Source organism: Paroedura picta, chromosome 2 (genome assembly GCF_049243985.1).
Source record: "Paroedura picta isolate Pp20150507F chromosome 2, Ppicta_v3.0, whole genome shotgun sequence".
NCBI classification, from domain to species: domain Eukaryota; kingdom Metazoa; phylum Chordata; class Lepidosauria; order Squamata; family Gekkonidae; genus Paroedura; species Paroedura picta.
The window spans coordinates 36,919,275-36,946,684 of NC_135370.1; the positions used below are offsets into that span (position 1 = coordinate 36,919,275).

Sequence of the window (27,410 nt, forward strand, 5' to 3'; positions counted from 1 at the left end):
CAGAAGAATTCGTATACTTCAACTGCAGGTCAACATTAAGCAGAAAGGAAGGTTTGTTGTCTTCAGAATCTTTAATAATCATCATCACAAACAACCAAGACTATTATCCTAGAGGTGTATCCTGTTACCCAAGAAATCTGTTTGAATTTTTTGGTCATGTGCAGTTATTATAACACAACTGAGGAAGCCCAACAGTGAAACTAGATATTACCGAGGATAACAACTGCTTGATGCTAAGGAGCAGCTGGGAAAAGAAATCATGATTCAGCAAGCCACAAGGTCAAGTTACGTGTGGAATGAACACCTGCCCAGTACTTCCAGGATGCCACATAGGTGACTGCCTACAACTATCCTCTTGTATCTGTCTCTTTCCAAAGGTTGTGATGAACTATCTGGTTTCAGAGCCACATATCCTAGAAATGACTGCAGCCCACATAGCTCTGTGGCAGTAGTTATAGCCCACATGGCTCTACAGCCAGCTGCACAAGAATCAGGAACAACAGATATTCTCTCCAAACTGAGCCTGAGAGATCCTGGGAAAGTTTCCTTTTATAGTAATACTAGCAGTAAAACCCGTTGCGTTCTGTAATACAATGTGCACTAGCTCATGGTTTGGTGTGGGTTTAGTGCCTCATTTGGAAACTGGAAACCCTAAAAGGAGGGCTCTCTGTGCACAGCAGTCTTGACCATAGTCAGGTTTGTGCACACCTAGGTAGTGCGGAATTCCAGAACATGAACCTACACCAATCTGGCAACCTTACCTCCTCTCTGCAAGGTTTTCTTGACCTGAAATAGGTCAGGGGGTGCTATGTGGCTAGTTAGGTGACTGCAGAGGCATTATACACTTTTGATGCCCTACTTCCAAACCTCAAGGCATATTTCCAGACCAGGGACAGCCAACCTCCAGGTGGGGCCTGGAGATCTCCTGGAATTGCTGCTCATCTCCAGACGACAAAGATCAAATCTCCAGGCAAAAATGGCTGCTTTGCAGGGGTAACTGCACACTTGTATCCCACTAAGGTAAATGAAACCTGTATCTATCAATACAACAGTGTATCGATATATTGATACATTAGTGCAATTAAAAAATTAAACTCTGTTTTCGGGGCAGGACAGGGCCAGTTTATCCATGTAGCATGTGATATGGGCCTCACTTTTCCAGGGGCCCCACATGATGTCTTCCTCCCATGGATCAGGGCTGTGGTATTTCTCCTCCACCCCTTTCCCTCTTCAAGGATACTCGTAGTGACACCACTTTCGACTGCTGGGGTCCCCTGCGCCCCCTGCTGCTTCCATCTCAATAGTACTCTGCTATGGCCCCACAAATTCTTTAACTGGCTCTAGAGCTATAAGCCCCGTGAATTCATAAACCACACCTGGGGTGAGGAGGGAGAAGAGGATGTGGTTTGGTGATAATGACAGTCCAGGCAATGAACAGTAGACTTACAGGTGGGTGGGACACATTATGCATTACAGAAATAGCTACTCAGCTTGAATTCCAGAAAAAAATTGGAATAAGAGTGCTCTCAGAAGAAACAGGAAAAGCGGTAGGAGCAGGAAGGAGACCCAGGCTAAATTACCAGTAACATGGTTATTTAGTGATGCTTTGGTATCAAGTCCAAAACTCTATGGTGAAAATGGCTTCTACCACAGAGTTTTTGCCCAAATACCAGAGCATCACTGCAACACCACTAGCATGATGATGTCAGTTTACATCGCTGGCAATGTGTTGACGTCACTTCTGGTGTGTACCAAAAGTGATGTCAACACATTGCCAGCGATGTAAACTGGGCCTTCCTCCTGTTTCTAGTTAAACCTCCCTAATGACCAGCTGATTGGTGGTGAGAGGCAGGGCATGGTAGCAGGGATCTCTATGAAATACACTCTGTTTAGAGTAATGCCTGCTACATTTTAAAGTAACATATGAGCTACAGATCTAATCCAGCTACCAAAATTCTCTACTTTCTCATAAAAGCCCATAATCTACAGAACGCTCTGTGCAAACAGCTGACCTTCCAGGGTTTTCCTTCTGAATGCAGCCTCCCACTCCCATATTATGGGTCATGCATAAAATTCTGAGGATGATCCATGTACAGTCAGAAGGGGGGGACCTCTGAACCTATTATGCATGTGCACTTAAAGAGGGGACCTAAACAGTTCCACAGGGCCTGCAAAAGGGAGCTCCTCCACCAGGCATTTGGATGAGGTCGACCTGAACCGCCGCTTCCAATTGGCCCCCAAGCCCCCCCCCTCCTCCTACTACAACTACCATTAATCTGCCGAACCCACTGGGTCTCAGTAAGAGTTGAGCTGAGGCTCTTTTACAGTACCATCTCTTCTAATGTTATGTTTGTAATCATGTTAAGGTTATTGTTATTATGTTACTAGCTTCAAAGCCCGTTCCTAAGAACAGGCCTTGAAGGTGTTCCCTTCCCTGGCCCCTGGCCAGGCAGCTTAAGTGGCTTAAGTGGGCTGCAGCTCCCAGCCAGATCATGTGGGGTGGGTGGGGCCTGGGCAGTTCGTTAGGAGGCCCAGGACAGAGCTCCTTAGCAGGCAGTCAGCAGGTTGGGAGGCCCTCGTCAGCAGGCCCAGCCTAGCAGGCCAAGAGGCCCTCGTTAGGAGGCCATCCACCATAACCCTTTGCCCAGGACCCTCTCCCCTTACCTGCTGCTAGCTCCAGGCACTGAGACATCTGAGAGCAAAGAGGCTAGAGTCCAGGGACGGAGGGCAGGAGCTGCAGGGGCAGGGACAATCAGGGCAAAGCTGGCTGCACCCTGATTGGCCCTATTCTAACTTAGACAGCCGGGCATGTCCCACCCCCTAGGATGTTTCATAAATATACAGAGGAACAACAATGTATAAGGATTACTGTTATCACCTATTGTTACCATATGTTATCTGTATCTTTTTTCTGTTTCCTGTAAACTGCCCTGAGCCTTCGGGAAGGGTGGTGTGTGTGTGTGTGTATGTATGTATGTGTGTGTGTGTGTGTGTGTGTGTATATATATATACATACATACATAAGTAAAGGTAAAGGTATCCCCTGTGCAAGCACCGGGTCATGTCTGACCCTTGGGGTGACGCCCTCCAGCGTTTTCATGGCAGACTCAATACGGGGTGGTTTGCCAGTGCCTTCCCCAGTCATCACCGTTTACCCCCCAGCAAGCAAGCTGGGTACTCATTTTACCGACCTCGGAAGGATGGAAGGCTGAGTCAACCTTGAGCCGGCTGCTGGGATCGAACTCCCAGCCTCATGGGCAGAGCTTTCAGACGGCTGCCTTACCACTCTGCGCCACAAGAGGCTCATACATACATACATACATACATACATACATACATACATACATACATACATACATACATACATATATATATATATATATATCTGTGTGTGTGTGTGTGTGTGTGTGTGTAGGTGGGTGTGTATATATATATATATCTTTTCCTGTCTGAAAATGGCAGCAAAAAGTGTTCCCAAATGACATTGCACATCATACTTTTACACTTACTCAGGTTTAGGATATGATCAATGGTTTTAGTACCGTGTTTCGGCAGGGAGGGGATTGCTCCTGATGTATCAAACAGCACAAAGGTAATTTTCTTCAATGAATTATTCATGCTGTTGTGACATTTGATAGATTCTGAAATATTTAGAGAGCCACGGAATCCATTAGTGATAATTGAACTGATTTTTTAAATGATGCCTTGGAGACCAGAAAAAAAAGTTTACTCTGGGTTTGCCAGTCTCCAGGTATGGCCTGAAGATCTCCCAGAATTAAAACTGATCTCCAGCCTACAGATGTCAATTCCCCAGGAGAAAATGGCTGCTTGGGTGGGAGTACTAAATGTCAGGAGCGTATGTTGGGCTAAGTATGATGCACACACATTTTGGTTGGCTTAAAACAAGGCCACTGATGTGAATGCACCCGCATGACATCAACACACCTGGCTCTGCTCCGAATTCTGCTGGGGGTTGCTGGCTGGATTAGGGTAACAAACTAAGATGTGGAAGACCCAGATCCTAATACGCTCTCAGGTGTTAGACCTTAAGTTTCTCTCTGTATTTTAGAGCCTAACCTCTCACAAGGTTATTGTGAGAATAAAGTGGTGGTTGGGAGAATGATGCCCACTCCTTCTTCGAAGAACAGAATAAAATGTTACTTAATAAATAAATGAATATTCTGCCTTCAGGAAGGTGTATAGGCAAGTTTTGCTGCTTAAGACTTCCTGTCTTATTTTAAGTAAGGCCCATGTAGTTAATTGGATCTTATTTAAGATGCATTTAGGATTTCAACCACAATATTTAAATTCATGCCAATAATTACAAGCACTGCTGTAACTTTCAAGGTCAATGTTGCCTCAGGGCCAAAGTCATCTTCCCTGTATCTGGACCACTATCTGAGAAGTGGCAAACCATGCAACCAGTTATGCCTTAATATAAGTGCCACTTCCAAACATTCTACAACACAAGGCCTTTTCAGTAGTGGCACCTCAAGCCCTTCCCCTTTAACTTGACCTGGTACCTCCTCTCGTCTTTTTTAGCTATAAGACCGAAACATTTGTGTTTACTTAGGCTTTTAACGAAGGGACTGAATTTTCTTTTAACACCACTTCTATAGGGAGTTTCGCCTGTTCACTGTTAAATTCATTTCCAGCAGCTTGGTGTTTTTATGCTCTGACTGGGATTTTAATGTTTAAGGTTTTACCGTTTTGATTATGTATTGTTTTGCAAGCTGCCTGGGGCAGGTTTCCTAGGAAGGCAACACAAAGATTTTCTACATAAATCCCAGGATGACAAGTCACAGGGCTGCCAAATTCCACGTGGCAACTGGAGATCTCCTGGGAATAGAACTGATTTCTGGGCAACCAAGATCAGTTCACCTAGAGAAAATTACCACTTTGGAAGATGGACCCTATGGCATGCCACAATTAACTCCCTCGCCCTCCCCTAAACTCTGCCCTTCTTAGACCCCATTACCTTCCCCCAAAGAATCCAGGGATTTCCCAGCCCAAAGTTGATAACTCTACCAAGTAACAAAACTCAAATGGGCTCTGCAAGCAGAAGCAAGCCTGATTATCACGGGCTAGGATTACCAGAGGCAGGGAGTAATGCTGGTTTCCATACTAAAGAAGAGAAGGAGGACCATTTCCACACAACGAAAATGTTCCTGGACAGCCTTTGCATGTTGGCGGCATGCCCTTTCACATAAGTCATGTGAACTACTGGTGAGCCACCAGGGATATGACCGTATGAAGGGGGAAGCCGCCCTGAGCCTTCGGGGAGGGTGATATACAAATATAAATAAATAAATAGATAGATAGATAGCCTCAGCAGCTTTGTCCTGCCCTCACTCCTCCCCTCCCCTCTCCATTTCCTGATTTGACGTTGTTGTTTTTTAAAATGGTGTGGTCCGTGTTGCAGCAGAACTGCAAACCTACATTATCGAAGATGAAATAAAATCTTCTTTAAAGTGTCTACAGTCTTCTTGGGATCAGGCAGGCAAAACACAGCCCCATTTTTGTTTTCTGGAGGTGGGAAATGAGCTGGGAAGGGGGGGGGGTATGATCAAGCAGCTTTCTCCCGAACATTCAGCAATGTGTGCACTTTGTTTTTAAGCCTACCATTAGCACAAAATGTATTTCTGGGCTTCAGTTACCTGTCCAGCCTTCTTAGGCAGGCAAAAACAGTCCTATTTGCATCTTCTGGAGATGAGCTGGGAAATGGGGGGGGGGGGGGGTTGATCTGACTGCCTTCTGCCAGTCATACAGGGGTCTGAGCAGCTTGTTTTAAAGCCAACCATTAGCACAAAATATCTTCTTGTGCTCCAGGGAAATTTGCAGCGTCTCAGAAATCTACTCAGAGAGAAATAAAGTGGGTGCGGGAGAGTGCTGTATTGTTCTGGCGTTTCTCCATAGCAACAGGACAGTGTTGATTTTACTAAAGATGCATCTGTGTTATAGCATTACCAAATAGCAATGTGGAAGTGGCTTTTTAAAAATATTAATTTCAGGGCTGGGGGGGGGGAGAAGGTTTCAGTCCAGGAGAGAACTGCTGTGTTCTGATTGGTGGCTTGCTGTGATTGGCAAACCAAGGAGCGGAGAGAGAAGTTTGGCTTGTTTTCCCTTGCAGCCTCCTCAGGAGGCAAAAAATCTTGAAGGGGCAGAGGGAAAATGCAGGAGGGATCTCCCATTGAGGAGAGCAGCAAATACAAGATTTCCCATCCCACATTTGCCAGCAGGAAGCCATTCGTGTTTTACCCCTCCATGCAGAAATGGCCAAGGAACTGGTTTTTATATTCCACTTTTCTCTACCGGAAGGAGTCTCAAAGCAGCTTACAATCACCTTCCCTTTCTTCTCCCCACAACAGACACCCTGTGAGGTAGGTGGGACTGAGAGAGCCCTGATATCACTGCTCTGTCAGGACAGCTTTATCAGTGCTGTGGCCAGCCCAAGATCACCCAGCTGGCTGCACGTGGAGGAGGAGCAGAGAATCAAACCCAGCTCACCAGATCAGAAGCTGCTGCTCTTAACCACCACACCACATTGTGGTGCATCTCATTGTTTTTTTCCTATCTAATGGAGCAGTTTGCCTTTAATGCCTCTGGGTAAAAATCAAACTCTTCATTAGGGAATTGTGATGAAGACAGAAAAACCTATATCCCTGCACGGAGATGAACTAACACATAGCATCCTCTGCCAAGGGGTCTTGAAATATCTAAGCCATATTTCTACACCCATAACAATGCCAGGCATTATCTTCACTACGGCCCACATAAAAACTACACAGCCTATCCAAAGCACTTATTTGGCCAGTGTTTCCAACTCTTCTCCACAATGAATGGAGCTAATCCTTTAAACTAATCCGACTAATATGCCATTTGACTAAAAACAGATGGAAATTCCAGTGCACAATTCAAACAAGGAAATCCATCAACCTACCTTTCAATCCCGTTTTCTCTTCTTTATGTTAAGGCAGTTCTTAGGAAACCCTGGGCCATCCTTTGGGCTTTACATGCTAGAGCTGACATTCAACCCTCAACTGGATTACAAAAGAACCAAGATATTTAGCCGACAGAAGTTAAACCGAGGCACATCAATCCCAAGCCTCAAGTGTAACAATATACAAGCCTGACTGATAAAATATTCATGCTGATTTGTCGTCAAGGGCTAACACCATTTGCTGAAAGTTTACCGCAAGTAAATAGCTAGGCAGAAGCTCTTCCAATGTATCTGGAAAGCAACATGTACAATAGGAGACATAAACACAGTTTTATCGCCCTAGAAAAGGGGTTCTAACTGGAAACAATAGAGAAAGAGAGGGTGGATCTAACAGCTTGAAAACAGAGAGATCATTACAGCTATTGATTACAGCATGCTTTCATTTCCACATGTCATATCATTAAAGGACATGCAGTATAATGGCATCAGGTAGAGTTGCCAACTTTGGAGTCCAGATATTCTGGTTTCCTTTTTTTGGTGTAAATAAATAGTATTGTTGTGGTTTTATTGTTTTACTAGATCAAAGCCCATCCCTAAGGACGGGCTTTGAAGGGCTCCCCGCACCCCGCGGCCGCTGATTCAGGGATCCCTGCCGGCCCCCCACTTCTTCGACGTGGTGGGCATGTTCGGAGGGCCCCAGGGAAGCCATCCCGGCCCCCTCCCCAGCGGTGAGGCCAGCGGCCGGGCTGATCACCTACTCCGGTGGTCGGTCCGGCTGCTGGACCTGAGCTATGGCTTCTGGTGGTGAGAGGCCAATCGGAAGGCATTTCGCACCTTCCAATTGGCCTGTCACCCGACTGGCCAGAGCTGCTGTCCATCCATGAAATCAAAATACGTTGGTTCCATCTTTAAAAACTTTCTTCAGTGTATATTAGCTTAGTACAGTGGTTCTCAACCTGGGGGTTGGGACCCCTTTGGGGATTAAACAACCTTTTCACAGGGGTCGCGGCAGGGCAAGCAGCTTGGCCAGGGGGGGCGCCATCTAATACAACAGCCTTGCGGGGTAGATTGAGATAGAGCAGTGGTCCCCAACCTGCGGGCCGCGGCCCGGCGCCGGGCCGCAAAGGCCATGGCGCTGGGCCGCGGCTCCCTCTCCCCGCCCCCCCCCCCGCAGTAAAAAACTTCCCAGGCCGCAAGCTTGCGGCCCGGGAAGCTACTTACTGCGGGAGGGCGGGGAGAGGGAATCAGGGCCGGGCCGCGCAGGTGCGGCCTGATCCGCGGGTGCGGCCCGACCCGCGGGTGCGGCTCACAGGCGCGGCCCGAAGCGTGGGTGCGGGCCCTGCGGGCGCGGCCCAATGCCCTGCCGGTCCCCAGCCTAATAAAGGTTGGGGACCACTGAGATAGAGCATTCGTCTGTCTGGACCAGTGGAAAAGAGCAAGATCAGCATGGTGGGACAAGACGCAGAACTGAACTGAGAAACCCTGGGGGGAAAAACAATTTATATACAATCATGAACAATGGATCTTCATGCCATTGGTCAGTTTCAGTTCAATTTTTGTGAAAGAACACTTGCATAATTTTATGGTTGGGGGTCACTACCACATGAGGAACTGTATTAAAAGGTCGTGGCATTAGGAAGGTTGAGAACCACTGGTTTAGTGGAACATCTAGCTCCAAACAAGCTTTCCACCTATTTGCTGAAACAGTCCTCATAATAAAACATAAGCTAATTCAAGCTGTATGTTAATCGCAGGAAATAATGACAGTTTAACACTCTGGAAATTAAAAAAAATAAACAGAAATTTCTGAAACCTTATTTGATACAAGGGATAATATAATAATATTGATACAAAAGATAATGATAAAACCCATACAATATGCCTTTTCTATAAAGGTGCCTACAAAACCTTTCAAAACAGCTTCTATACGCCAGACTGATAGCATCTAGAGCATACGATGATGAAGCATTTCCAATATATACGGACTGTTTATATGCTAAACATGTAGAAAGACATTCCGAAAGGGCAAGACAGGATAGATGAAAATTAAATAAAATGAATGATATGTTCTAGATCAAAAGGGTATCAATTCTATAATCCATTCAGAATTTTTTATTGGAACTGCTACTAAAGGAGACTGAGAGTACTTAATCTACATCATGTGCACAATCATATTGTAAATGCCACAATTAGGGGTCCAAAGAAACTGTGTAACTTGTTCCTCCCCTCTCCTATCATTTTTGGATTAGTGCCTTCCGCAATGCAATCTTAAACAGAGTGATTAGGATCCATCCTCTTTCTATAATGGAGTACACAGATAGGGTCCAAGGTCCGCATCCTGTGTTCTGTGTAATAAAATTAATAAGTCTGCGGGTTCTGTAAACACAGACTACGGCCGATTCCACATGCTGGATAAAGCACTTTCATTGTACTTTTGCAGCTGGATTTTCCTATTTCTAAAGTGCATTGAAAGTGCAATATCCAACGTGTGCGGAATGGGCCTTGAAGTTCTTCAGAAACAACAGCTCTTTATTGAATCCAACCACCAACCAAACACAAAACAACACGAACTTATATATGGTTTGGCTAGCCCATCAAAGAAGCTGATTGGTCCTTAACAGGCACAGGTTCATAAGTTCATACAACTAGAGACTCTGATGGGTTGTTTTACAGTCCTACATTTGCATTGCAGCCTGCATTAGCACAACTTGGACTGCATACCTAACTAAAGTGTCCTCCCAGGACTTTTTCAAGTTGTGAAAAAGGATGCAGGAGAAGACTGGAGCCCCTTCTCCCCATGAGCCAGGGTCACAGACTCGACCAGGCTCCATGTGAATGGGAACGGAGAAGAACCCACAAACTCACAAATAACTGTTACAAAGGACACAGGGGGAAGACCCAGAACCCCAGTAATATGTATTCTAAGTCTGTTGAAATCAATGCGTTTAGAAAGAAGGAGAACAAGAGTTGGTTCTTATATGCCACTTTACTCAACCCAAAGGAGTCTCAAAGTGACTTACAGTATTTGCTGGCATATAAGACTTTTTTCCCCTGAAAAACATGCCTCCAAGTGGGGGGGGGGTCGTCCTATACACCGGCTGCACTTCAGTTGGGATAGACATAGCTGCCCATAGTGGCCCATAGTACTGTAATGTAATGTAACAAACTCTATATTTTGAGTGGAAATGTTGGGGGGTCGTCTTATACGCCCAGTCGTCTTATACGCCAGCAAATACAGTACATTCGCCTTCCCTTTCCTCTACCCACAACAGTCGCCCTGTGAAGTGGGTGAGGCTGAGAGAGCCCTGATATTACTGAAGAAGAAGAAGAAGCATTGTACCCCACTGAGATCCCTGGCCTCCCGAGGCCCCACACCCAAATCTCAGGGAATTTTCCAACCTGGAACTAGCAACCCTATCCCCCCCTCCCGGCCATGGGGGGATCTGACAGTACTAATCTGGATCCTAATCTATATGCTTGCATACAAATTTTTGACAATTCAGTTCTTCACCAACCTAAGAACATGTCCATGAATCCATTCCTTTTCAGAAAATTGGTGCAGTGGTTAGGAGTGGCAGCTTCTAATCTGGTGAGCCAGGTTTGAATTCCCACTTATCCACATGCTGAGTGGCCTTGGGCAAGTCACAGCCCTGATAGAGCTGTTCTCACAGAACAGTCCTGACAGAGCTCTCTCAGACCCATCTCCCTCACAGGGTGTCTGTTGTGGGGAGAAGAAGGGAAGGTCGTTGTAAGCCGCTTTGGGACTCCTTCAGGTAGTGACAAGTGGGATATAAAAACCAACTCTTCTTCTTCTTCAGAAATGAGAAGAGAGTGTTAAAGCCACAACAGAAGGCCACATTGAACGTAAACCAAGAAAGAACTCAGAGGGAAGGACCAAGTTTGAATGCAAAGTCTGGTCTAAAAATAAAGAGCACTGACGGAAGCAAGTGGTGGTCTTCATCTGCCAAGCCCTTCTGGACTAATTACGAAAAGGGGTGATGAACTTCTAATATCACGCAGGAAGATTCCCTACAGTGTTTTGCCAGCGGAAGCCGCTCGGGTGAAATGACTGGGCCTGGAGCCAGCCAATCACTGACGGCAGCCCCTGCCTGCTAAAATCAACGGGAGTTTTGCCATGGACTTTAATGGGATGCGAACGGAGTGCTTTGCAAGGATGAGAACCAATGAGACAGTACATGAATAGAAGGCTGCCAGGAAAGGGGGACAACGGGAAGGAATAGCTCTGGGGCCACTAGCCCTCAAGACCTTCCAAGAGAAAACAGCTCAAGAAATGTAGCATCGGTGCCTGATCTCAGAGAATCCTCCCCACGCATTGTGCTTCTGAGAGTTTTTCTCCGATCGCAACTTGAGCCTTTCCAAGCACCGTTGTTGTTGTTGTTGTCAAGTGTGCATGTTCATTGGACCCTTGCTGCTCTGTTCTGTGGTGCTGATTGCAGATTCATTTTCCAGCTGGTCCTGCAGCTGGCACGCTCTCCCGCCAGCAGCCTGGCTTCCATCAATTTCATTTGTGATGCTCCTGCTGTTTTTGCAGCATGGTGCTGATGGCTGGCGTGTGTTTCCAGGAGATTCCCCATCTCACTGGAGCGCAGGCGACAGAGGTGAGCTTCCTGTTCTGTCTTGCTTGTGATCGGAGCCTGCGAGGACTAGTCCTTCCCCTGCTGTTTTGGGCTCTTCCTTCCTCTTCAAGTGAGGAGTGTTTCTCTCTGGTTGTCGGCCGGGGGGGGGGGGGGGTTGCCATGTTGGTCAGAAGCATCAGAACAAAATTGGAGTCCAGTGGCAGCTTTAAGACCAATCAAGGTATATTCAAGGTATGAGCACACTTCTTCAGATGCGGGGAAATGTAAGTTACTAGTCTATCCATATAGATAGAGGACGAGCAATAAATTAGCATGGAGCATAATGAAGATGTTTAATAGATGCAAGGATCAAACAGGAATAATGCTTAGGTTATTTGGTTACCATTGGTTTGGATTTAATTCGGGAGGGGGGAATGGGGGGGGAGAGAGAGATTTTTGGGGGGGAACCCGCATTCTACTACCCAAAACAGTCTCCAAGCTGCTTACAATCACCCCACAACAGACACCCTATTGCAGTGGTTCTCAACCTGGGGGTTGGGACTTATTTGGGGGTCGAACGACCCTTTCACAGGGGTTGCGGCAGGGCGAGCAGCTTGGCTGGGGGGGGGGGTGCTGCCACTGTTGCCGCTCCTACTGAAGGCACCTGCCAATTTATATACAATCATGAACAATGGATCTTCATGCCGTTGGTCAGGTTTGGTTGAATTTCTGTGAAAGAACACTTGTATAACTTTATGGTTGGGGGTCACCACAACATGAGGAACTGTATTAAAGGGTCACGGCATTAGGAAAGTTGAGAACCGTTGTCTTATTGAAGAGTGGGTTCAATACGGTGCAGAGTCGCTCATAGAATGAAACATGAGCTCTTTATTAAGATCACACCACAGAACCAAACTTAACAGCCCACCTGAACTTATACAGAGTCCAGAGTTCCCACCAAAGCCTGTGATTGGCTCCATGCGGGTTCCCCAGGTTCAAACTGATTGGCCCATTTAAACAATCCAGTAGCAGGACAGACCAATACAATTATTGGTATAATTTTTGCAGGCCTTCGCATGGCCTGCAACAAAAAGCTCATCCACCAGGCATTTGCTTGAGGCCAACTGACCCATAACATCTACAGGTCCCCCCCACCCCAGACTGAGAGGTCAAACCTACCAGGGGTGTGTCAAAGTTAATGTTGTCGAAATACTGTTTTAGTTCTAGTGGGTATGTTATTGTTGTTATATTGTTATATTGATACTGATACTGTTCCATGTGAATGTTCTCAAATGTTTTCTGTAAACCGCCCAGAGCCGTAGCGAAGGGCGGTATAAAAACCTAAATAAATAAATAAATTACAAGTCTCTGATGTTTGAATTGCAGTTCCCGCTCTGTGGTTCCAATAAGCCACATACACAACACACCCTGTGAGGCAGGCGAGGCTGAGAGAGCTCCGAGGGAATGGTGACTGATCCAAGGTCACCCAGCTGGCTTCCTGCAAAGGAGAGGGGAATCCAACCAGGTTCCCCAGATTTGAGTTCGCCATTCTTAGCCACTACTCCAAGCTGAAGGAATGAAACATGTCAAAATTGGATATTGATGGACAGATGTATCCTTAATTGTGGAATGTTGAGAGACCCTGTCATTATGCTCCATAGCTGAGACCCTGTCATTATGCTCCATCTGTCTCCTTTCAAGCACAGAGGTGACCTTACAGCACCTTCTTCTTGGAAATGGGGCCATCTTCCCCACCACCTTCACTTCCAGTTACCTATAGCTAGGAGTGATGGTGGCAGAGCAATTGCAAGGGAAAGGCTGGGGGAAGTGCACACAGGGGAGGAGCATGGTGGCTAGTCGGTGGCAGAGGACCCCACTGGAAACCCTCGGTCCTGGCAGCTGCCCCACCACAGGGCGCACCAAAACCAGCCATGGCTCCACACACTGCAGATCACGGCATCAAGATTCCTGCATTTCTCTTGCTTCATCAAGGGTACGAGCATCTGCGAGTTAACAGGACTCAGATCTTTTACACAGATGAACAACTTTGCCGAGCCCTGTGAAAATGTGCTAATCTAAACTACATTTTGTCTTGCAACAATGAAGATCACCTTAGCGCAGCAGCCCCAACTGTCGCGTTTTTGGCTATCTTAATGTGCTGCAGATCTAGCCTCCTCACACTGTCTCCTAATGGAACCCTCCCCGCCCATCCACAACTCCAGGCATACGGTCATGAAAGCAGTGGAAGTAATTTTGAGGTAAGCAAAACTGTGGGTGCATTTTGTTGGTCTTTCAAAGCTGGTGGTTTGATTCCTTCAGGATATGCAGAATAAGTCTGAGGGGGAGGGGGGGGAGCTTGTACCATACCAAATCAGCAGCATAACTCTACTTTAGAGAGCTATAATGCTGATTAGAGTGAGGAACGAAGTTTTTTTAAATGGAAGTAGTTGGATAGCTATTTCTTTAGAAATTTCTGTCTCACTTTTCTCCCCAATGAGGACCCAAAGTGGCTTAAAACAACCTTCTCCCCTCCTTTGGTTTTTGCCTCACAACCAAGTGAGAAGCCCAAGGTCAACTAGTGATCCTCCATGGCAGAATGCAGATTCAAACCTGGGCCTCCCAGATTTTGGTCCAATACTCTAGAGCAGGGGTAGTCAAACTGCAGCCCTCCAGATGTCCATGGACTACAATTCCCAGGCTCCTGGGAATTGTAGTCCATGGACATCTGGAGGGCCGCAGTTTGACTACCCCTGCTCTAGACTAACCACTACACCACACTAGTGTAGCAATAACTAGAATAAGTAGCCCAAAATTTTAAACTGGTTTTGTCAGTGTTCCCTTTGCAAAATGTTATAAACGCAACCATCCCTTCATAAAAGATACCCAATATATAGATTTAAATACCGAAAGCGCAGATAAATTGTTAGTATCGCATCAAACCATGCTCACCCAGTAATTTTTACAGTCTTATTCTTAGACTGCAGTACAATCATTTCACTATCACTGGATAAAATATCTTGGTACAAACTCTGTTGCAATTTCCATGTAATAGTATTTCAGTGAGGTTACCGTTAACGAGAGACTTATCTCCAGATGTACAAGAATCTCATGTGTTTATCTCAGGTCTCTGAAATGCCTGCTGATTGCTTTCTTTTTAAAAAGAAAAAAAAATCAGGTTACATAAACCAAACCAACAGGAGACAGATTCAGGTGGGCAGCTGCATTCGTCTGAAACAGCAGAATTTTTTTTTTTTTAGTTCAGTGGCACCTTTAAGACTAGCAAAGTTTTATGCTGGGTATAAGATTTCATGTGCATGCGCACAAAAGCTTACCTAGTACCCAAAATGAAACTTTGTCGGCCTTAAAGTTCCTTAAGACTCAAATTTTGTCAAACAGGACAAGGTCACTTCATGAAGTCAATTCATACTACAGGCAAGAAGCATCGAACGCTTTCTGAATTACATCAGTGATACTATCAAGTAGAGCGGTTACCACATCTGTCGCCCTAATAATGCCGTTTGTGTGCGGCAATGCACTGGGTAAAACTGGCCCCAGTTGACCTTCAGTGGGGGATATGGATGGACCCAACAAGAAGAGGGCACTTCCCCTCCGAGTGTCTATTGCAGGGCTTCCATGCCCTCTTCTTCCCACTTACTGCCACTTCCAGGCCGTACGAAAGGTGGGAGAAGAGCCAGCTGCCCTTCTAGTGAGATAGAATCATAGAATCACAGAATCATAGAGTTGGAAGGGGCCATACAGGCCATCTAGTCCAACCCCCTGCTCAACGCAGGATCAGGCCAAAGCATCCTAAAGATGTCCATGGTATGTCTCACTACTCCGGAGAGCGGGGGAGGGGGGGAAGGCACCGCAGGCAAAACACTGGCCCTGGAGGCCCAGCTTCCCTGACCTCACTCTGAGGCCTCTGGCCTGCCGGGAAATGGGAGGAGTCCAACCACTTTCTAAAGCCCGTTTTTAACACAGACTTTGATACTAGTTCATGACGTAATTCCTGAATGGTTTGGGTTCCATTATCAGGTAAATAAAAGCAAAAATATGAAATGACATTAAAGCAGCAGATCAAGGGGGAAGGTGTTGAAGCAGATGGTAAACAAAGTGAACAGTTTAAATTTTGGATTCTATTTTGCATGCCATACAATCCTTCATTATAGCCCTCATGTAAACATCAAAAGGTGGGAAACGGTCCAAAGAAGATCCTTGTTAGAGCAAAATACACAAGTAGGAATAAAAGATGATTTTGCCTGAAGTCTGATGCGTGAACATTAAGCTCAAAACAAACTGTCTAGAAACCTCTTCCATTAAAACCTTCCTGTTTTCAATTAACTTTCTTGAAAAGAAGCTTTTTAACTTTTAAAAATTTCAAAACAGTAAAATTAAACAATAATTAATTCCATTATACAAATACAGTGGACCTGCCTTCTGTCTCTCTGTTGTGGGCCATCATAATTTTTATGCCCTCCATCTTTTCCAAAAAAATGTAAGTATGCTTCCCTGATCTCAGAAGGACTTTTGTAATGGAGCAAACAGGAAATCTAGCTGTAGTTTCTAACCACAGTTCAGGCTACTGATTGCATTCCCAGTGACTCCTTCCTTTCCAGTTCCCCCTAACATCAGACGATATATACTCTTTCAGACAATTCCATCTTAGTGTCGAACACCAGCTTTCTAAACCAGAATTTTGTGAAACCCTGGGGTTTCTTGACGGCTCTGGAAGGATTTCTCAAACGGGTGGGAGTTAATTATGTTTAATATATATTTTAAATATATGGTCATGTCGACCCCCCCCCCCAAAATGGACAAGGATGGGCCTAGAGGGGGTGGGAAGGGAAAGGACCCTGGGTGGGCATGTACAGAGCTATACTTCCGAACCATATCCTGCACGATCACACAACTTCAGAGGTTTCTCGAAGCCTGAAGAACATTTCTGGGGTTTGTCAATGATAAAAAAATCTGAGAAAGGCTGCACTAGATGATAATTTCGGCTGATCCTACGTAGAGCAGATGGCCTGTATGGCCCCTTCCAACTCTATGATTCTATGATAATCAGTATAAATGATACTTAATCATTTAATACTTAATATAATACTTAAATTTTTTTACAAATGTTATTGTCTAATTCAGTATCCCACTGACCCACTGATGACCTTTCCTGGCCACTTGGGAGCAACAGACAAGAATGTAGAGCATAATTTCTGCAAGATTCACCCCTTTGGAATGCAAAAAAGATGAATAGTGTTCAGGGTTACCAGCTCTGGATTGGGGAAATGCTGGTGGAACTGGGGAAGGGTGGAGTTTCTGGAGGAGACAGAGCTCAGTATGGACATGGTGTCATAGTGTCTACCCTTTGAAGCTCCTGGTCTCTTCAGGCAAGCTGATCTCTGTAGTCTGGAGATCTCTAATTCTGGGAGAGCACCAGGTGCCACCTGGAGGCTGGCAACCATAGTAGCTGCCTGCCTGCCTGCCTGCCTGCCTGCCTGCCTGCCTGCCTGCCTCCTTCCTTCCTTCCTTCCTTCCTCCCTCCCTCAGACATCTCACTGAATGGAATGGTGATCTTTCTGGGAATAAAAGCAAGAACTGCTTCGCATGGCTGCATTGAATTAAAGAGATGAGACCATGGAGCAGGTTTTATGAAACCCTGGGGTTTCTTGATAGCCCTGGAAGGGTGAGAATTAATTAATTTATCGGGTGCTAGGACCATATATAGAGCCTCTTGTGGCACAGAGTGGTAAGGCAGCCGACATGCTGTCTGAAGCTCTGACCATGAGGCTGGGAGTTCGATCCCAGTATCCGGCTCAGGGTTGACTCAGCCTTCCATCCTTCCGAGGTCGGTAAAATGAGTATCCAGCTTGCTGGGGGGTAAACGGTAATGACTGGGGAACGCACTGGCAAACCACCCCGTATTGAGTCTGCCATGAAAACACTAGAGGGTGTCACCCCAAGGGTCAGACATGACCTGGTGCTTGCACAGGGGATACCTTTGCCTTTACCTTTTTAGGCCCATATATTGTCATGTTGACCTTCCTCCACCCTCCCAAAATGGCCAGTGATGGGGAGGGTGTACACTGCTTTGCTTCCCATCCACATTCTGCATGATCATGCCACTTCTGGGGTTTCTCGAAGCCTAAAGAATTTTCAGGGGTTTCTCAACAGTAAAGAAAGTTGAGAAAAGCTGCCACAGAGCAAATCAGATAATTTATATATTCTTTTCACCCATGTTTTTTAAAATTCCCCCCTCCCTTTATAGCCCTTGCTTTCATTCTTTCAGCTCCCTCCAATGTATGTTTATGCAGAAGGAAATCAAACTGACTTCAATGGGCCTTATTCCCACTTGCAAAGCAACCCTGAGGGTTAAAGAAAGTTACACCCATTCTACGTCAACGAATCCAAAGGGCTAAGGGTTGGACTATGGAAAAGCTGCAGTGTGCATGATTGAACGAAATACGATGAATATCCTACAGGGGGCAATGGAGGAGGTGTGTATTTAGCATAGCTAGAATAGGAACTTCCTGATATTTTTCAAATAATCCCCCTACATGTCCTGATTGGCTCACTTGGAGACTTCCTGCTCCTTTGAGCATACTTCCTCTCTGCTTGCCTCCCAAAGCAACTGAATGAAGACAACAGAATAGTTAGACAGGACCTTTTCTCTCCCCTCTTTCTACACAAGGTTAGTTTCTCTTCACAATAAATTATTTTATTCTTTTAAGCAATCTGATGCTTTGCTCCTCTTTGCAAGGTTAAACTCAGCTGACACTAAGGAGGGTGTAAATTTATTTGGGATTACATGGTAAGCCACTCACATGCTGTAGTAACAATGCAATCCTACACAGAGACCGTTTATGCACTGGAGGTTTCATGCCAGGCTGTAGCCTGGAGTTTTAGTCGTGGCAGGTTGCCCCACCTCTTCCTGCACCCACACAGGGGAGCATTTGGCTCGGTGCTCCTAATCTGCCCCCAATTTTTGCACCTGCATAGGAGCTGGGGCAGTGAAGTTCCCAGTGCGTAAATGGTCAGAGTGACACCCATTCCAAGTCAGTTGAAGTCAATGGGCTCAGAATGGTGTAGCTTGATTTAGGACTGCACACTCAGCCACCCATGAGCTGTAATGATAATTCACCAGCCACTACACACATTCTTCATAGGGAACATTTGCAGAGCCAATGAAAGACTCTCATCTCTTTTGGCATTTGTTTTATGAGCAAGCACACACCAACTACATAAACACTTCTTTGCAAAAACTCCACACTCTCCTGCCTTTCCAAATGTCAGAGGATGTCTCTGCTTTTTCAAGAATTCCCTCCTATCTTCGTTGATTTGCTTCAGAGCTTGCTGTTCTTAGAAAATTGCAAGGGGCGGGTGGGTAAAAAGAAACAAGTGAGTACATGACCACCTTAAAGACACCTGCGACCCTTGACTACACTTTCTTGCCAACTCAACAACGGTTGTCGAAGGAGACATGCCCCCTTGTATGCATTCACACTCTCCCTTTAAAGCAGAGTCGCCGCCAGCAAAACAAACACAACCCCCAATCCAGAGGTTGCTAAAAGAATAGTTCTGTTCCTTACCTGCCATAGTTCTTGCTCGCCATATGCTGTCCCAATCACAAAGTACTGTCTTTCTGTGAAATAAACCTAGAACAGATAAAGATTTAATAATTAACAAGAACTTGAGGAGGAGTGTGAGATGCCACTCAGAAGAGAAGAAGCTCAAACCATGACAGTCCATGACAGTCCATGACAGTCCATGACAGTCCATGACAGTCCATCTCTATAAGTAAAGGGAGGATGCAGAGAGACTTCCTGAAATGAAGATGACTGCGTGGTTTGCATGCTCATCCAACACATACCTTCCACGTAGGGGAGAGGGAAGTAGGCAATCTTTGCAAAAGCTGGATGCCTTGCACTCCCCACCTGAGTGATTCTGCTCGTGAGCCTGGTCACATTTCTCAACCAGGCCTTTTGGACAGCTCCAACTTATATCATCCCGCTCTCCCTTAATGAAGATTTAATTTCACTAGCGAGTCCTCTTTACATTGATCAGCAGCTAATGTGCTTCCAGAATTACAGCACATGTTATTCAAGCCAAGCCATTTTGTCTCCTGCTTTGCTGACACGGATTCAGAAGCTGGTGGACAAGCTTTCCCCAGTCGACCGTTTAGAAACTGCTTGTATTTCGCATCGATTCACAACAGCCCAACTCACCTGTGTTTGGAGAAGGGCACAGTAACCTTCCTGCCTAGACTTAACTCAGGATCTTTATCAAAAGCTGAAAAAATGCTCACCTTTTCTAGTGTTTGGAAACGGCGTCTCATTTCTAGTGATTTGTGCCAGCCCTTGCCACAAACACGGATTGCATGGATTCAGTGCTGTTCTTTTCTGCACGACATCCTTCACCCTTATCTTTATTTGGTCTCCTTTGCCTAGGGCAGCCTTTGCTCACAGGCCATGCCCTGAGCTGGATGGGCCCAGGCAATCCCAATCTTGCCAAATCTTGCAAGCTAAGGAGGATCAGCCCTGGTTAATTCTTGGATGGGAGACCACTAATAAAGACAAGGGGTTGCTGTGTGGAGACAGGCAATGGCAAACCACCTCTGAACAGCTCTTGCTTTGAAAACCCTCCAGCAGGGGTGTCTCTCCAGATGTCCATGGACTACAATCCTCATGAGCCCCTGCCAAGGCTCCTGGGAATTGTAGACCATGGATATCTGGAGAGCCACAGTTTGGCCACTGCTGCAATAGGGTTTCCAAGGCAAGAGAAGAACAGAAGTGGGGCTCATGGGAATTGTAGTCCATGAACATCCGGACAGCCACAGTTTGACTACCCCTGGTCCTACAGGCTCCATCATAAGTCAGCTGTCACTTGATGGTGCCTTCTACCATTATCATTTGCAAGAGAGGACAGAGCATCAATGCCTACCTAAGGTATGTAAAAGAATTACAGGTGTCCTACAGAAAGGGAAAGAGATGAGGTATCCTTATGAAACCATCTGTTAAAGGGACAGAAGGGTACAGCCTCAGGAAATGCTCACAATTGTGGCAGCTGGAATACAGACACACATACATACTGCTGTCCTTGCAGAAACCCCAGCTAGCTATGCTTCCTCTGCATGATTAGGAGCCTGGGAAAGCTCAGGATAGGTTGCTGTTACCTACAGGTACAGGGATGAAAGTGATCAACTGGATCCTCCATTTCCAAAATAAAACTGCATCATTTTAGTTGCAGCTAATTCTCAGAAGAAGCCAATTGCTTTGTCATTCAATGACTTGTACAATAGCATGTACCGTTTCCATGGAAACAGGCTTTACTTGCTGTTTTTTTTTAACAGGTTTAGCAATGCAGTGAAGGCGGCAGGGTTAGCCAGATAACCAAAAGTTGACTGGCTCATCTACTCAAGAATAGCTGAGCTTCAGCCAAAAAGCCTTGGTAGCTTTTGATTGATTGATTCATATACTATACAGCTTTACTGCTTTTTTTCCCTTGCTGCTGAAAGTGGTCCACAATAAAAGAAGTATATTAAGGGGAATAAAAAATGACGCATATTCAAATTTTAATGAAATGAAATAGTATTAGAAATGATGGGGGGAGGATTCTGCAACCCTATAGATAAAAGGCAGACCTTCTGCTTCAACTGAAGATAAAAGTTGGGGGTTTTCTACTCTTGTTTTCACTACCCGGAGGAGCCCCATAGTGGCTTACAAAAACCTTTCCCTTCCTCTCCCCACAACAGACATGCTGGGCGGTAGGTGGGGCTAAGACAGCTGTAATGAACTACTCTGTAAAAACTGCCCTAAGAGAACTGCTACTAATGCAAAGACACCCAGCTGAATGCATATGGAGGCGTGGGGTATTGTTCTCCAGATTAAAGGCTAACCTGCCACCCCCTTGAACCTTCACAGAATCAGCCTCTCTGTCAGATGGCTGTTTAAAGATCTCCAAAGTTCCAGCAGTTCTAGAAGAAGAAGAAGAGTTGGTTCTTATATGCCGCTTTTCTCTACCCGAAGGAGTGTCAAACTGGCTTACAGTCACCTTTACTTTCCTTTCCCCACAACAGACACCCTGTGAGGTAGGAGAGGCTGAGAGAGCCCGGATATTACTGCTCACTCAGAACAGCTTTATCAGTGCTGTGGTGAGCCCAAGGTCACCCAGCTGGTTGCAGGTGGAGGAGCGCAGATTCAAGTCCGCTACATCAAGCTAGCTCTCTAGTCTACGATAGGTCTAGTCTATGACAGGTCAGCTTCTCAAGTCCTGATTTGCATAGTGGATTGCATTAGCACTATTCTGTCCACATACATAACAGAGACTCCTCCAGGTAGTAAAAAGTGAGGCACAAAAACCCAGCTCTTCTTCTCTACTTCTTTGTCTGAAAATCAACAAAAACGTTCTTGTTCCGTCTTGTTTTGGATCAGAATCCCTTGGATTATAGTTGCAAGACCTGAGTTGGAGAGTTACTACTGTTTGCTTGGCATTATTGATTGCAACGGTTAGATATAAGTTATCATAATGTGTCGTGTTTCTAAGCTGAACACGTTTTGAAGACTGACACCAAATTAGAAAGCACTTGTTCTCAGAAATGGCACCACTGTGTGAACCAAGCTTAGCCCCAATTCCAGCGGTAGACTGTAGCTGTATGCTCCAAAGAGCTCACAGAAGGGTCCAATCTGTGGTCCACTCAGTTTGTGGAAACTGCAACACTGCTGGGTGGTGCCAGGGTTATTGACAGTGGTTATTGATTTCACTTCATTGATTCTGCCTCAGTGAGACTCAAAGTGTATTATACAATTATAAAATAAAGAGCAGCATAATATAGACCAGGGGTAGTCCACCTGTTGTCCTCCAGATGTTCATGGACTACAATTCCCACAAGCCCCTGCCAGCAAACGCTGGCAGGGGCTCGTGGGAATTGTAGTCCATGGACATTTGGAGGACCACAGGTTGACTACCCCTGATATAGACAATAAAACACTGGATCACACAAAGAATAATTAAATAAAAACAGCATAAGTCATCCAATGAAAACTGTGGTGTGGAAGGTAAGGTGACCAGATTTTAACATGGGTAAAGCGGGACATCATTGACTGGGGGGAGGGGGGGGTTCTTTATTAAAAATTTGGTCTATATAGAGCAAGAAAAATTTTCATAGAACGCACAGAACATAAAAATAGTATTGTAATATATATATTTTAATTTCAACATAAGTACAATTTGCCAGGTACCCCCAGATGTCCCTCCAAAAGTGAGACAATCTGGTCACCTGAGTAGAAGGAGAGGAGAAAAAGTCCCCATAAGAGGCTGTACTTTTTCTGGAATAATGAGTTAGAAGAAAATATATCTGTGGGGACACCCCCTGTTGTCCTCCTGTGGAGAACAGGAAGCTATTTTGTGGCGTACAATATACATGATGTATACCTAGGGTTGCCAGTTCTGGGTTGGAAATTATCTGGGGATTTGGGGGATGGATCTCTGAGTGAGCGAGATTTGGGGTGGGGGAGGGAACTCAGAGGAATCTAATGCTATGGAATACCCCCTCCAAAGCAACCATTTTTTTCCAGGGGAACTGATCTCTCTAGTATGCAGATGAGCTGTAAAACCAGGGGATCACCAGGCCCCACCTGGAGACTGGCATCCCACTGCACACTTCTTTTTGAGGTATCAAACTAGTCAAGAGAAAACTGCCTGCAACTGTCAACCCCCTGACTGATTTCTCCATAAGAACTGAGCCAGAGAACAGCAAAACATGTTTCTTCACCACGGGGTCGTCATGGGGACAGGTTCAGTTTAGAACCATTTGAGGAAGCCTTCCTATCTACCACGAAGCTTTCAAAGGGAAAGCTCGGCATTAAAATTTTCGGGGGCTTATCCCACAATAATGTCAGTCTCGCAGGAGCTACAGTGATTCAGCTTTCATTTGGAAGCTGGTACTGAGAAGAAGGTCAGTGTGACCTTAGACAGCATACCAACCTGAAAACAAGCTGTCAATTGGAAGGAAGGGAGAAAGAAGGAAGGAAGGAAGGAAGGAAGGAAAGGAAGGAAGGAAGGAAGGAAGGAAGGAAGGAAGGAAGGAAGGAAGGAAGGAAGGAAGGGAGAAGGAAGGAAGGGAGGAAGGAAGGAAGGGAGGAAGGGAGGAAGGAAGGGAGGAAGGAAGGAAAGGAAGGAAGGAAGGAAGGAAGGAAGGAAGGAAGGGAGGAAGGGAGGAAGGGAGGAAGGAAAGGAAGGAAAGGAAGGAAAGGAGGAAGGAAGGAAGGAAGGAAGGAAGGAAGGAAGGAAGGAAGGAAGGAAGGGAAGGAAGGGAGGGAGGAAGGAAGGAAGGAAGGAAGGAAGGAAGGAAGGGAGGAAGGGAGGAAGGGAGGAAGGGAGGAAGGGAGGAAGGGAGGAAGGAAGGAAGGAAGGAAAGGAAGGAAGGAAGGAAAGGAAGGAAGGAAGGAAGGGAAGGAAGGAAGGAAGGGAGGAAGGAAGGGAGGGAGGAAGGAAGGAAGGAAGGGAGGAAGGAAGGAAGGAAAGGAAGGAAGGAAGGAAGGAAGGAAGGAAGGGAAGGAAGGAAGGAAGGAAGGAAGGAAGGAAGGAAGGAAGGAAGGAAGGAAGGAAGGAAGGAAGGAAGGAAGGAAGGAAGGAAGGGAGAAGGAAGGAAGGGAGAAGGAAGGAAGGGAGGAAGGAAGGAAGGAAGGAAGGAAGGAAGGAAGGAAAGGAAGGAAGGAAAGGAAGGAAAGGAAGGAAGGAAGGAAGGAAGGAAAGGAAGGAAAGGAAGGAAAGGAAGGAAGGAAGGAAGGAAGGAAGGAAGGAAGGAAGGAAGGAAGGAAAGGAAGGAAGGAAAGGAAGGAAGGAAAGGAAGGAAGGAAAGGAAGGAAGGAAGGAAGGAAGGAAAGGAAGGAAGGAAGGAAGGAAGGAAGGAAGGAAGGAAGGAAGGAAGGGAGAAGGAAGGAAGGAAGGAAGGAAGGAAGGAAGGAAGGAAGGAAGGAAGGAAGGAAGGAAGGAAGGAAGGAAGGAAGGAAGGAAGGAAAGGGAGACAGGAAGGCAGGAAGACCTTGGGGGAAATTGTCTTTATTTAAACTCAGATGTTTGTTTTTTTAAGGTGTTACTGTTTTTTTAAATTAACTCTTAATTTGGCAAATACCACTAAAATGGATAGTGGTCCCAATGGACAGAGCTGAACATGATCCCAAGAGCCTGGTTACGACATCACCTCAGCCCTGAACTCACTGTGTTCATTGAATGTCCTCAGTTTCAGACCTCCATCTCTGTAGCTGGCCCAGCTTTATATTATAGTTGCAATCCTTGGAAAGGCAAGGAAAGACAAGGAAAGCTTGGCTTGGGAACTCTGACACAGGGTGGTGGGTTCAACAACAAAATGGCCCTCATAGGAGGTGGAGACATACTGAGAGAGATAGAAGCCCAAATACAGGAGACAAGAGAAGTAATTCTTAAAAATACACCAGGGTAGCAAAGTGCGAGGGGAAATAAAACCAATGCAGTAGTGGCATCTACCACCAAAACAATGTTATTTTAATCTGCTCAGCCGACGATGTTTCTAATGACCAGTCAGAAACCCTGTTGGACAGCCCCCCCCCTCCCCGGCCACACTCACTTTCTAAAATCACTTGATGGGCTCCCCAAAGTTGTCAGCCAGCATTATGGCGCCCACACTGGGGACACCAATGTACCAGCAATAAGTATAAACCAGGAAGTCTTCTTCTGAAATCGGACTGAATTCCCTAAGGCAAGTCTCTATATGTATTTAAAACATTTAACGCCGCTTTACCACTCAATTCTGGTCCGTGTACAGAGCAAGCTGTGATCTCATCAGATCAAAGAAGGCTTGGAAGGAAACTCAGAGAGGCATATGGGATTGTTGTGTTCTTCATTGTACCCCTACAAGAACTCTCTGCAGTAGGTTAGGTTGTAAAAGAGTGACGGGTCCAAAACTACCCAGGGAATTTCAAGGCAGACCCCCTGGCTGAGACCCTGGAAAGCCACTGCCAGTTTGAGTAGGCATACTGAGCACGATGGACCAAGGATGTAGTTTTACTATAAGGCAGTTTCACGTGTGAACTCATGAGTTTGTCTGTAGTAGCACCTTAGAGACTGTCAAGGGAGCTTTGGCTCTCAAACATTTATACCCTGAAAATCTTGTTGGTTTTCAGATTACAGACTTTTTATGCACTAGCCCAAAACATCGAGTGATTGCTTACGCACAGCTTTCACGGATCAGCTATATATACCGTTATCACATGAGGCACACATCTGTGAGATTAAAGGCTATTATAGGCTTAAATGCCTTGTGAACGGCTTGTTTGTATCTACCCAGGGTGTCTAAACAGAATCAGGAAGACAAAAGATCAAAGAACCCAAGACATTTTGGGGAATAAGCAGCAGGTGATGTTTAAAATGGAATTCACACGGAGCAACAGCCATTGCTTTCTCATACGTCCAAAGCTTAGTAGCCCAGGTAGAGGGTCAAACCCACCATACCTCCTGTCTGCACCCCTCTCGGTAGGGGCATCAGGATTCAGTCAGCTGCTAACACTTCTGCATAATTCAGGATTTGTCTGATTAGAACGATCAGCTTTCAGGCAAGGAATGCAAGACACTCCGTCAACAGCCTTCCTCCAGCAGCGCGGAGCTGGTGCAGTTTGGTGAGAGCCATTTTCGTGTAGTGGTGAGGAGTGCGGACTTCTACTCTGGCATGCCAGGTTCGATTCTTCACTCTCCCACATGCAGCCAGCTGGGTGACCTTGGGCTCGCCACAGCACTGATAAAACTGTTCTGACTGAGCAGTAATATCGGGGCTCTCATCCTCACCCACCTCACAGGGTGCCTGTTGTGGGGAGAGGAAAGGGAAGGCGACTGTAAGCCGCTTTTTGAGCCTCCTTCGGGTAGAGAAAAGCGGCATATAAGAACCAACTGTTCTTCTTCTTCAATGTTAAATTCATCCCTTCCCCCACAGAGGAATCAGGAGCTGTAGCAATGCCAATGTCCATGTTTGTCCTGGGAATCCCCTGGAATTGTAGCTCAACTCCAGACTATAACGATATCAGTTTCCCTGGAGAAAATGCCTGCTTTGGAAGGCAGATTCCATAGCATTATACTCCACTGAGGTCCCTCCCCATGAGAAATCCCACCCACTCCCAGCTCCAGCTCCAAAAGTCTCTAGATATTTCCCAATCGAGAGTTGTCAATCCTATATTCCAAAAGGAGGATTTTCTGGAATTGGGCAAAGGTGCAACACTTCCTGGATCTAGATTGAAAGCACGTTATCTAGCGTGCCCTGAATGGGCCTGGATGTAGAGGATGCAGTCAGGATGGAGAGATGCAATGCAAAATGTGATCAACTTGACTAGCACACAGAAATACGTATAGAGGTAGGAAGTGCAGAAAATTAGCATCTGTAATGAGCTAAGAATCAGAGAATGAGACAAATTCAGCCTTTCCCCACCCTAAATGTGGAACGTATGTTGTCTTTCTCAATCACATTTTAAAAATGCAGGATCTTTTCTGCCAGTAGGAGACAGCACTGGAAACATCTGGGTCACACCAGCTGAAATCTCAAAAACCAGAGGGGGAGAGCAGACTGTTCAGTGAACAGAGCATGGGACTGTAACATGGTAGAGCTCCTTCTTCTTTTCAAGACTTTGCCAAATACGTAAGTGGAAGCAGAAGTTTTTGTCTGCCTGGTTTATTCAGCTGCAGAGCTGATTTACTGCAGGGCGAGTGTGCATGACTTCCCAAGTAAAGAAAAGGTTTGCAAAATAGCTTGGCTAGAAGCAATGATCGTATTTATTTACTTATAGTTCAATTTTCGATGTTCTTTTCAATCTTCAGTTTTCTTTTTAAAATATACAACATGACAGCTTCTTTCAGCATTTGTAGTGTACGAGAGGGCT

General features: G+C 45.8%; 1 protein-coding gene across 8 annotated transcripts in view; it reads right to left on the reverse strand.

The window, feature by feature from the left end:
- MYO3B (myosin IIIB) overlaps positions 1-19,222 on the reverse strand; it is a 327,845-nt gene extending 308,623 nt beyond the window's left edge. For all 8 annotated transcript variants that reach the window (XR_013228041.1, XR_013228040.1, XM_077319759.1 and 5 more), the window contains exon 1: positions 19,101-19,222. Coding sequence is in view for 6 of the 8 variants with exons in the window: in XM_077319759.1 (XP_077175874.1) it covers positions 19,101-19,123 (23 nt within the window). In the remaining 2 variants the exon portion in view is untranslated. The remainder of the gene's footprint in view (positions 1-19,100) is intronic.
- Positions 19,223-27,410: the final 8,188 nt, after the last annotated feature.